Source organism: Ceratotherium simum, chromosome 23 (assembly GCF_057802395.1).
Source record: "Ceratotherium simum simum isolate JZ-2026a chromosome 23, ASM5780239v1, whole genome shotgun sequence".
NCBI lineage: Eukaryota > Metazoa > Chordata > Mammalia > Perissodactyla > Rhinocerotidae > Ceratotherium > Ceratotherium simum.
In genome coordinates, this window is record NC_141922.1 from 12190773 (window position 1) to 12203387 (window position 12615).

At 46.3% G+C, this 12615-nt stretch overlaps 1 protein-coding gene across 1 annotated transcript in view; it reads left to right on the forward strand.

Moving 5' to 3' along the window:
• The window catches only part of ADCY8 (adenylate cyclase 8), a 226922-nt gene extending 215840 nt beyond the window's left edge, over positions 1 to 11082 (forward strand). The window contains exons 16-18 of the mRNA XM_004431063.2: positions 6088 to 6180; positions 7659 to 7773; positions 10595 to 11082. Of these exons, the coding sequence (XP_004431120.1) occupies positions 6088 to 6180; positions 7659 to 7773; positions 10595 to 11082 (696 nt within the window). The remainder of the gene's footprint in view (positions 1 to 6087; positions 6181 to 7658; positions 7774 to 10594) is intronic.
• Positions 11083 to 12615: the final 1533 nt, after the last annotated feature.

Here is a 12615-nt window from a genome sequence, read left to right on the forward strand (position 1 = left end):
GCATTTCCAGCAAGGAGGCTCCAGGGCAGTTCTCCAAAAGGGTACAGAAATGCATTGTCAGCGTGCAGCCCTCATGGCGTTCTTGAGGATGGCCCCATAAAGGAGATCTTGGTGGGACACCAACGGCGTTTACTACATTGCCCTGAACAACGTCCTCTGCCTCCATCCCCACATTCCGTTTGCCCACTGAGTCCTGTGGATTCCCTCTTAGTGGCTCTCAGATCTGCCCCTTTCTCACCATCAGTGTTGCCCTTGTCTTGATTTAGGCCATTTTATTTCTCACCTGGACGACTGCAATCATCTCCTAACTGCTCTCCCTCCTGCATCTCGCCATCAGCAACCACCAAAAGCAGAAATAGTCTGTCACATCCCTTTGAAACCTAAAACCCATCAGTGGCTCCCCTTTGCCAACTCCTCACAAGCTCACCAGAGGCTCTGCACTTACTGTCCCTGTAACCTCTCCAGCCTTCCCTCCCACTGCATGCCACCTGGCCCACCATCCAGCACCATCTAGCTACTTACAGGCCATCAAGTCCACCTGGCTAATCCACACACTGCTCCTTCTGCCCAAAAATTATGCCATCCTCACCATACCCATCCTTTCTCCCTCGAGTCCATGGCCAGCAGAAAACCTAATACTTATTTAACAGTCAATTCAAATATCATTTCTACTTGTGACACCTCTTCTAATCCCCCCTCTACCCAGGTAAATGTTGTCACTCCCTTTTTGATGAATAACTTATATTCCAAAAAACCTCCCACCATAGTGCCTGAAACCCTTCGGTGTACAGATCTGCCTCCCCTCCTAGCCGCTCAGTTCAGGGGCAGAAACCCATTCTTATTAATATAGGTGTTTACCATGTGTTGCCACCAACGTGAAGCATTCTCAATTTATAACATTTAGTTGTTATTTATCCCTCACACCAAACCCACAGAATAGGAGTTCCTTCATTTTATAAATAAGCCAAACTGAGGCTCAGAGATGCCAAGAGTACCCAGGCTTTGCCACCACTAAGTGGCGCTGTCAAGATTTGAACCCAGGTCCGCCATACTGTTTGGTTTTCTGTGTTTTATGTGCGTGTGTGTGAGGAAGATTAGCCCTGAGCTAACATCCGTTGCCAATCCTCCTCTTTTTGCTGAGGAAGATTGGCCCTGGGCTAACATCCGTGCCCATCTTCCTCTACTTTGTATGGGATGCCGCTGCAGCACGGCTTGACAAGTGGTGTGTCGGTGCACGCCCAGGATCCAAACCTGCAAGCCCTGGGCTGCCGAAGCAGAGTGGGTGAACTTAACCGCTACGTCACCAGGCCGGCCCCCATACTGTTTGGTTCTTAATCATGGTGTTGCACTGTTTGTCACTTAGCTGACATTTCATGGTTTTATAGTCATTAACTCAGTGATGGCCGTTTTAGTTGTCCTAGGGATGGGGGTGGGGGTCAAGATAAGTAAGACACAATCACTTCTTGCCTCGCATGTCTGCATAGTCCGGGGAGAGATAGGGTGACTATGAGTTGCCTTTATACAAGGAGTTAGTGGTAAGTGGACTCCTACAGAGGGCCTTGTGATGTGAGGAGCGGAAGGCAATTCCATGGTAATGGCACCTTTATTCCTGTTCTCTGTGCTAGGCCATAAGCTCATGAAGATAGAAATTATACTCTTATGTACCCTAAGTCCCCAGGGCCTAGCACTGTGCTTGCTAAGTATTTACTAAAGGAATTAAGCAATCAACTGATCAATTAATTAATTACTGGGGGGACAGAAACCAGCCTGCAAATAGTAAGGTGAAGATGGACTTGCGCAATGCAAACACAGTTTCAAATAAAAACATAAAAATAACTCTATTAATACTAATCTGTCTGAAGGTTGAGACATCAGGGTTTGTTTTATTTTAAGCTCTATAGCACCCCATCTCCCAAGAGTGCTCACTAGCATGTGTTTAAATTGTAATAAATAAATTTGAACTAAATTTACATCTTGGTGCCCCAAATTGTAGACATCCTCGAGTCATCCAAAAAAATAGACAGCGCCCCTAGTAGTATAGATGGGTATTTGCAGAGGGAAGTGGGAGAGGTTGGGAGAGGGGATTGGTCCAGGAGGCTGGGCTTTAGACCAGGAGGAGGAGGAGGAAGAGGAGGAGAAGGAGGAGGAGGAGATGGGGAGAAGGTAAAAGTAGAGAGAGAGGAGAAGCAGAGATGAGAAGGAGGAAGGAAAAGAAGAAATGGAAAGAGGAGGAAGTAGAAGAGAAGGGGCAGAGGAGGAAGAAGGAGGAAGAGAATGTAGTCAACAGGAAAAAAACGTTCCCTGGCTTGCCAACCTCAAGCACTGTCAGCTTTGCCACACGAGTCCGTGGGTCATCCAGACATGCCTTCTTTTGTTGGGTCAAGAGATATCCTCTAGATTCTGCGCTGGCTAAGCTCCAGCCAGACACTCTGGCGCTCACTTTAGTAACGATGCTGCTCTATTTTGCTGATCTAATTACCACAGGAACTTGAGAGCATGCAAAATTCAGTCTTGGCTCAGAGGAAAGCTGAACATTGCACAGAGCGCATGCCCCAAGACTCAGTTTGCAATAACCCCGTGCTAGGGCTCCTTGCCCCACAGCCTCTGCCTGGGTGAAGGCTGAGGAGCCATCTCACATCTCAGCGCTCCATGCAGACTAGTGAATTAATAAAGGGGCTGATTAGGAACCACATTATGCCCCAGACACTTTTAGCAATATAGTAGATAAATTTGCTGCATGGATATTAAATGAAATAATGAAGCCACTTGCTGCCTCCTAATTGACTTCTGAAACAAAGACAGCTTTGCCTGGGCCTGAAATTAGCCCTGGGCCAAGTAGTTCCAAAGAGAAGAGAGGAAGGAAGAGTTCTCCTTCCCTGAAGACAGCTGGGGAAATGCAGCTGCAACGAGGCAGAGGGAAGGAGCTGGGCAACCAAAGGCATGCCAAGATCTCCAAGCTAAAATACTAACAGCCGAAGGGCCGCTAAGAGACCAAACCTGCTTAGTGGTGTCTGAGGGCAAATGTCAGACATGGTCCCAGCCTGAGGATGTGCAGGGTGCACCAGCCCCTTTCTGCCCTGGGCGCAATTTGCGGAATCTCAGCCAGGGCAGAACAGTGGCTTCACTTTAGCTCAAGAGATGAAAAATAATGAACAAAGGCTGCCTCTGCTGCGAATCAGTCTACACACACACATACACACCAAAGCAGATCACAAAAGCACCTACCTGTGTTTTCCATGTTTCCCAGAAGAGTTTCTCTCCAGCTGGAATTTTCCAAGTTTTCTCAGCTCCTGATTAATTTTGAAAGGATGCCTATGGCAAGATGTGTATAGAAAACCCACCACGTCCTCCTGGTCTGGCCCATCTGTCTGCCCACCTCCAGGACAGCATGAGCCCCTGAGGATAGTACAATCTTAAAGGGAGGCAGAGATTTGGAGAACCAGAAGTTACATCTAAATACCTGCCAACACAGGTAAAAAAGAGGCTAGAATTTAGACTTTGGAGCCAGAGAAGTTTAAGTTTTGAACCTAGTGCCTCCACTCTGGGCTGGCTTTATGGAGGTGTGACCTGTGCAGTGGAGGTAGTGAGACAGAGTCAGAATCTGGATATCTTTGAAGTGGAACTAAGGATCTTCTGACAGATTAGATATGGATTATGAGGTTTTTATCCAGAACAACTGGGAAGATGGAGACACCATTAATCAAGAAGGCAGGTGGGTAGAAAGGACCAAGGACATAGCTTTGGGAAAGGCAGATTGGAGATGCCTGTTAGACCTGTAATGGGGTTGTTGCTTAGCGACTGTGTAGATGAGTCTGAAGGTCAAGGGAGGACACAGATGTTGGGGAGTCTTCAGCAAAGAGATTGTGTTGAAAGCCATGAGACATGATAAGATGCAAGGGAGTGAGTTTAGGTGTATCCTGAGCCCTGGGGCCACCTACATTGTGAGATAGAAAAGATAAGAAGGAACTAGCAAAGGAGACTGGTGAAGAGTTGCAATGAAGTGGAAGGAAAACCATGAGTGGGCAGAAACAGGTGGGAAAAGTTGTCACAATCAACTGGGCACAGTCAACTGGGTCAAATGCTGCTGATGGGCCAAGAAAGGTGAGGCCTGAGGACTGGCCAGTGGACGGGAATGGGGAGGTCATTGGTGGCCCAGACAAGAGCCATCTCAGGGGCATAAGGGGTGGGGTGAAGCTGGTCCGCAGTGAGTTTAGAAAAGAATGGGGAAGAAGAAACTGGAGGCAGTGAATAGAGGCTACTCTTTGAGAAGTTTTATGGCAAAAGGAAGGAGACAAGTAGAAAGAAAAGTGGTGTCTACGAAGACTTTGTTAAGAGGGAAAATTACAGCAGGCCTCTTCTTAATTCTCTAAACCTATCATGTGTCCTCCCCAACCTGGGGGCTTCATTCATGCTGTCCCCTCTGTCTGGATGCTTCTCCCAATCTTTTCGCGCCCCCAGCCTCCCAACACACAAAGCACATACACCCACTACTGGAAAACCCCTCCTCCCTCTTTAGAGCTGAAGTTAGAAATCACTTTCTCAGGGAAGCATTCCCAGATTCTCCAGATTTTATCAAAATGGTCCATCCTCCTCATTCCTACACCCCGTATATTTCCATCATAAACTTTACTGAAGTTGAACTAGAGTGTGTTTTCTGTGGTTATTTACCTAACATCTGACCCCCTACCTGGGCTGTTAGCTTCGTGGTGGCTGGGAACTCATGTGTCTTGTTCATCACACATCATAGACGCTCAATGAATCATTGCTGTATTAGCTTTCTACTGCTGCTGCAACAAATTACCACAAATTTAGTGGTCTGAAACAACAGAAATTTATTATCTTACAGTTTGGAGGTCAGAAGTCCAAAAGGGATCTCACAGGGCTAAATCAAGTTGTCAGTAGGGCTGTGTTCCTTCTGGAGGAGCTAAGGGAGAATCTGTTCCTTTGCCTTTTCCAGCTTTTAAAGGCCACCTGCATTCCTTGGCTTGTGGCCCCTTCCTCTATCTTTAAAGCCAGCAATAACATCACTCTGACCTCTGCTTTTGCCATCATATCTTTTCTGTCTCCTGGCTCCCTCTTTCACTTATAAGGACCATTGTAATTACATTGATCCCACCCACATAATCCAGAAAATCTCCCCATCTCAAGATCATTAACTTAATCTGCAAAGTCCCTTTTGCTATGTAGGGTAACATATACAGAGGTTCCAAGGATTAGGACATGGGCATCTTTTGGGGAGGAGTGGGGAGAGCATTATTATGCTTACCACAGTTTAGACAAAGGTTTCTCTTTCTTAGCATTAAAATCCCAACTGCAGGCAAGGATGAAGGAAATGTCAAGGGTGGTACCCACTCTTCCTTTCAATCATCCGTTCATCCCTACTGTGCTAGGCATCCCAACAGGGGAACAGCAAATGCAGAGGCAGAATCAGCCTGGCTTGTTAGGATCAGCAAGAAGTTCAGTGTGGCTGGAGCAGAGGGAGAGAAGGGGACAGGGCATGGAGGGTCTCAGAGGTCACAGTGAAGACTCTGGCTTTGACCCTGAGTAGAATGGGAAGCCACAGAAGGGTTTTACACAGAGCAGGGAAGTGGTCTTACTTACATGTGAATGGGATCACTCTGGCTGCCATGCTGGGGGTGGGGGGTAAGGGCAGGAGCAGGTGGGTGAGTGTGATATAATAACCAGGTGTAAGGTGGCTTCGACCAGGGTTCTGGCAGGGAAGTGCTAAGACTCTACATACATGTCATAAGTAAAGCCAAAAGGATTTTTTGGTGGATTGGGGAACATTTGTGATTTCTTCTTTAAACTAGTAAAATAACTTTGTTTGTTTCAAAGATTCGAGGAAACAGACCTGCTCCTTAAAGAGTATCTGTCACACTCATCCCAGTGACTGGCACTTAGCAGGTACTCAATAAATATATGTTGACTGCCTGAATGCATAATTCTCAGAAGGAAAAGTAGCTACCTCAAGAATGCTAAACCAGTCAGAAGTAGATTCTCAGTGTGAGCCAGGGGCCTGTTTGGGGGACCCTAGCCTACTGGAAGAATAAACACCAGGACTAACACCACTGCCTGGATCTGTTTCAGCTGCTTGGTGAAGACCGGTTTCAAGATATTGAAAAGATTAAGACCATTGGCAGCACCTACATGGCCGTGTCAGGCCTGTCACCTGAAAAACAGGTAAAGGAATTCTTTGGACTCAACCAAAACCTATGGCAGGGGCCTTACTGTTGTCATGGTGCTGAAGAAGGTGAGGCCACCATCACCAGCCAGCTTGGGGACTGGTAGGGAGATAATCTGATGAACTGGATATTCTAGTTGTGTGATGTACCTTTGCCCCCAAGGTAAGTAGAGTCTACTCAATGAAACAATCCTTCTTTATGATTGAGAATCCTCTAGCTTCATTCTGAACCTCACTGTTCACTTGACGAACAAAATCAGAGTCAAGAAATACCCTGATTAGGATTTAGTCATGTGTCACTAAACCCCTGATACTCGCTTGTTTTCTTATGCTTACTTTTGTTTTCTTCTCCAAAAGTAGTATGTAATGATAGCAATAGCTCCTGCTCTTTTGAGTGTTGACTCTGTGCCAGGCACTAGTGTTAAGTGGAAACACTAGCATCTACCTTCCAGAGTTAGTGGATGAATTACCTAAGATAATGTCTTGCTCCCCACTCAAAGCTTTGTACCTAGTAGGTCCTCAATTAATGCCACATGGATATGAGTCTAAGTTACTGGAGAGAAGGAATGTTCATTCTTCTTCTCATCCCTCCTTCACTTTCTTTCCAACCAAAACCCCAAAAATATTCCAAGAGTAACTATCTGGGAAGAAACTCATGCTAGTCATTGGCTACATGTGCATGGCACTCTACAGCAGGGGCCCACAGGGACAGCCTGAAGGCCAAATCTGGCCCACCACCTGTTTTTGAAAATAAAATTTTATTGGAACACAGCCGCAGTCACTCATTTATATTTTGTCTATGGCTCCTTTCTAGCTAAAAAGGCAGTGCTGAGTAGTCGTGACAAAGACCATATGGCCCACAAAGCCTAAAATATTTGCTATCTGGCCCTTTCATGAAACTGTTTGCAAACTGTTGGGGCACAAAGTTCTTTCACATGTACAATCTCATCCAATCCCTGTGAGGGAGGCAGGGCAATTATGCTTACTTCCATTTTATAGATGAGGAAACCGAGGTTCAGAGAGGGACAGAGGCTTACTCTGCACTTCCCTCAGGAGTTTTGTAAGCAAATGTCTATGTGAAACGACCTTGAAACAGACACTATGGGTACTTCAAAGGAAATAGACATGGTTCCTAGATTGGAAACACTGCACATACGAACATAGGAGCACGTACACACACACACACACACACACACGAGTGAGCATTCTCAGGAATTCATGATGTGTCAACCTGAATAGACAAGGGTAGGTGTGGAGAAAGGAAGATGATGAGCCACACACACTATACTCATTTAAGCAAATCTCCTGTTGTCCCATGTTTCTGAAACACCGAAGACTTGAGTGCACAGGGGCTCACACAGTTGATTATTTTCGTCTGAGGGACGTGCAGGCGGGGTTAGGACATAGAGCAAGCCCCTGCTGCAGAAATGTTCCTGTTTGCCACATTGAATGACTTCTGCTCTCACCTTTGCTCCAGCAATGTGAAGATAAGTGGGGCCATTTGTGTGCCCTGGCCGACTTCTCTCTCGCCCTGACCGAAAGCATACAGGAGATCAATAAGCATTCGTTCAACAATTTCGAACTCCGGATTGGTGAGTAATGGCTGGAAGTGTGGCAAGTGGGGGCCCCGCAGAGCTGGCTGGCCTTGCTCCATCAGGCCCTCCCATGCCCTGGGCATCAAGCCAGGGAAGCTTTTTCCTGCAAAATGCAGCAGGCTTACTGTAACCTTGCCGAGGACAGGGACAGGGTCAGCTCAGGCCTCTCTGGCTTCCTCTCACTCAAGAGGCTGGAAGCAATGGAAGGATACTGGCCTGTGTGCAGAAATACAAAGCAAATACTAGCCCATAGCAACCTCTCTTCCAACCTACTTATCCAGTATCCCACCCACCCAAGGCCCTGCTTAGAGAGGTAGCCAGCTAATGAATCATTGCATTCTGACTTCTGCGTCACCCATGCTGGCGGTCCTTGTATTGCTCTCTGGTTCTTCTGGAAAATGCCTTAAGGCAAAAGCAGGATTCTACTCCTGAGGATGTCAGATCCTGTGTTGAGCAGGGACAGGCAGATAGCCTTATAGCTCTTCAGTCAGCCACACAGCTCACCCTTCCCTTGAGTTCAGAGACACTTTTGTGCAAAGCAACAACACAACAGCAATCATAGCAATGTGAATAATAGTGGTTTAATCTTTTATCATTTCTATAGTTTGCCAATTTCTTCAGCATCTCTGCTGAGCCTGGAGAGCCTCCTAAAGCACTGTCTGAAAGCCCCTGCCCGGGTCCACATTCCCATTTTAGAGATGGGTAATCTCAGAGAAGAGGGGTAACTAGCTGGCAGCAGCTCCGTGAGACTAACGACATTCTGGCTGCCAGGGTACAGTCTAAGACAACTTTCGCTGCAGTCCCCATAGTTTAGATCTCCTCCGGCTGGCATGTCATTTTACTTTATTTGGTTCTCCCTTAGCAGCTTTCAAGAAAAAAGGGTCAAGAAATACCAGTATCTGACTTGTCAGATCTAAGGAATGCCACCGCCTTTGTTCATTGGAATAAGAGAAGTTATAGTTTATGTTTTTGATCTATGGATGGAATGTTCAGGGCTTGTCCTCATGTCTTCCATCGATTCTATGTGTCCTTTCCGAAATCATTGACTACACAATTGAACCTGGAATAAAAAGGAGAACTTTAACTCTGAACAAAGGGGTATTCTATGTAAATTCAGGAAATGTCGCTGGGGTCAAGTCCAACCCTTGGTGTGATATATTATACAGCTGGCATAGTTCAGAGGTTAGAAAATTATTTTCCCAACTGGATTGGGCATCTCAATTTGTGTTTTGGGTCAGCTGTAACCACTCTATGCCTTTGTCATTTAAGCCTCTGAATGTCAATTTCCTCGTGTGTAAACTGTGCATTATGTCAGTACCTCCCCTGCCTACAGCATAGTAGCAACGTGAGAGGCAAATGGCATAATGGCTATAAAAGTGCTCTGCAAATTTTAAAGAGCTATCCATCATTGTGACTCCACGCTTTCTGAGAGGTCTATTTCTCAAATTTCACAGTCAATTATATCTTGGGTGTGTGTGTGTGTGTGTGTGTGTGTGTGTGTGTGTGTGTGTGTGCCTTGCTCTTCCCTCTGCCTACAATGATCTAACCCAGATATCTACGCTTGTATCATCACTTTCTTCAGATCTCTGCTCAGAAAGGCCTTTCCTAACCACCCTGCTCCAAAATGTTCCTCCTACCATATTTCTCTATCCCTTTAACCTGACTGGTTTTTCTTTATAGCATTTATTACTCATTGATATTATATTACATTTTCTAGTATTTTCTTTCTCTCTACAGCAGAAGGTAAGCCCCATGGGGGCCTGGGCTATGTCTCTTTTCTTCCCCACCGTGTCCCCAATGCCTGGAACAGTGCCTGCTACATAGTAGGTGCCTGGTCAATGTTTGTAGAATGAATGAGAAAGTCTTAGTCTATTAGAAGGAGACTAAGAACATGTTTAGTGAAATGCTGTCATTCCTAGAAGAGTCGTCTATGTTTCCTAAAGGAGGAGGCATTGAAGCTGTCTTAAAAAGCATTTGCCAAATAAACTATGGGCTTGGGAGGAAGTAACAGACCCAGCAGAGAGAAAGGCAGGGATGAAGGCATAAAGGTGGGAAATGACTGACAGGTTAGGGGAACTCTAGCAGTTCAGTATGGACACAGTGCAGAGGTAAGGGAGAGCGTGGTGATGAATGAGGCTGGCCAGTTAGGCAAAAGCCAGTTCTGAGGAGCCCTCAATTGTGATTCTAGGGAGGATGGGCTTTATCCCATAGGCCAAAGGAGCCGTGACAGGTGTTGAAGTGGGTTGATCAGATGTGCATTTCAGAAAGGCCCTCCTGCTCCAGCAGCCATGTGGAGGACAGTCTGCAGGAGGACAAGTGGGGAGACAGGGAGACCCATTAGGGGGCTGTCACCGTGGACCGAAGGAATGATACTCAGGACCTGGACTAAAACAGAGAAGGAAAAGGTCTTCCCAAGCCCTCAGAGCACTATAACAGCAGAGGCAGGAGGGGATCCCAGGGTCCTGACTCCTGATCCAGTGGTCTGTCCATCCCATGGACTAAGTCAGCATCCATGTGAGAATAATAATAATTTTCTCTTGAGCACTCACTGGTTGTCAGGTACTATACCAACGCTTTACTTATATTCTCATTTCATGCTCCTTTTATTATTTCTACTTTACAGATGGGAAAAGCAAGGCCCACATAGGTTAAGTAACTGACCCAGGTCACACATCTAATAAGTGACGGAGGCTGGATATGGACCCTGCAATTCATCCGCAGACATCACTCCCTTAATGATCACTGTCCCAGGCAGGGGTGCGGCCATCTCAGTGATGTCCCTCTTCTCTCATCTCTTGTTCCTTTGGTTTGCTCACAGGTATCAGCCACGGCTCAGTGGTAGCTGGTGTAATCGGCGCTAAGAAACCGCAGTACGACATTTGGGGCAAAACCGTGAACCTGGCAAGTCGAATGGATAGTACAGGGGTCAGTGGCAGGATCCAAGTCCCAGAGGAGACCTATCTCATCCTGAAGGACCAGGGCTTTGCCTTTGACTACAGAGGGGAGATCTACGTCAAGGGCATCAGTGAACAGGAAGGAAAAATCAAAACGTACTTTCTCCTGGGAAGAGTCCAGCCCAACCCGTTCATCCTGCCCCCAAGAAGACTGCCCGGGCAGTACTCCTTGGCCGCGGTTGTCCTGGGCCTTGTCCAGTCCCTCAACAGGCAAAGGCAGAAGCAGCTACTCAATGAGAACAACAACACGGGGATCATCAAGGGCCATTACAACCGGCGGACTTTATTGACACCCAGCGGGCCAGAGCCTGGAGCCCAAGCCGAAGGCACCGACAAGTCCGATTTGCCATAAAAGCATTTTCTTTGTGTTTCTTTTTTTGTATTTCTTTTATATATAAAATAAATATGCTAATAAAGAGGTTTAATTTTTTTTAGAACAAGGATGGTTTCATTGGTCTTTGAATGCCCTATATCAAAGACAAGATTTGAGTTTCTCTTCGATCACAAACATTTATTGATCATCTCTTATGTACGAGGTTCATTGGGAAGCAAAGGTAAATAAGACCTAGTCCCTGACCTTGAGAGGCTCACAAGTGAGTGTGAAAGAGGGACATGTAAACAGAGACTCAATACAATGGAGTAATCAATACAACTGACATTTACTGAGTGCTTGTCGTGTGCCAGGCCCAACACCAAGCTCCTTACATAATGGCCTCATGTAATTCTCACAGTACCTTGTACATCCATTCAACCAGTATATGTGGAGCACCTGCAAAGTGCCTGTGCTTTCCTAGGCTCCTGAGTAATCCTGGCAAAAGTCTTGCCCTCATAGAGCTAGCTCACTGTGGGGGTAATAGATAATATCCCTATAAACCAATACATAAACAATCTACTTTCAGATAGGGGTAGATGCAATAAAGAAAATTAAGTAGGACAATTGTGGTAAAGATGTGGAAGTCAAGGATGCTGATTTAACTGGAGTCACCAGGGAAGGCTGCTTTGAGGACGTGATGCCAAAAACTAGCCCTAAATGATGAGAAAGAGGCAACCCAGAGGCCCTGAGAGAAAAGTGACCCAAACAGAAGGAACAGCAGGTACAAAAGCCTCAAAGTGGGATCAAGCCCACTTGATCTGTTGGAGAAGCAGTTAGAAAGTCAGTGAGTGGGTGAGCTGTTGTAGGCAGGTCCACTGTGTCCTGGGAAGACAGCATCCTAAGCTCTTCTCTTATGACTACAAAGACTACCGGGAAAGTTTGATGCAGATGAGAGAGCTCAGAAAATTAAAGGATTTTCCCAAGATCATAAAGTTAGTTGTAGAACTAGGATCAGAACTACATTGGTCAGGGGCCGGCACCGTGGAGTAGTGGTTAAGTGCGCGCGCTCCGCTGCTGGCGGCTGGGGTTCGGATCCCGGGCGCGTACCGACACACCGCTTGTCAGGCCATGCTGTGGCAGCGTCCCATATAAAGTGGAGGAAGATCAGCAAGGATGTTAGCTCAGGGCCAGTCTTCCCTCAGCAAAAAGAGGAAGATTGGCATGGATGTTGGCTCAGGGTTGATCTTCCTTGCGCGCGCACACACACACACACACACACACACACTAAATAAATAAATAAATATTAATTTTAAAAAAGGACTATATTGGTCAATAAAAGCTGACTGCTATAACAAATAACACTCTTAGTGGCTAAAACGCAATAAGAGACTTCTGTCTCATTCACATCCTATTGGATGGGTGGCAGGGGGTCTTCCAGACAATGATTTCAGGACTTAATCTCCTTTCACTTAGGACTTAGAGCCCTGTTCTTGATCCTCTATATCCAGCCAGCTGAAGGGAAGAGAGGGAAAGGAAGGAGGATCACTGAGAAGGTCTTAAGCACCAAGCCTG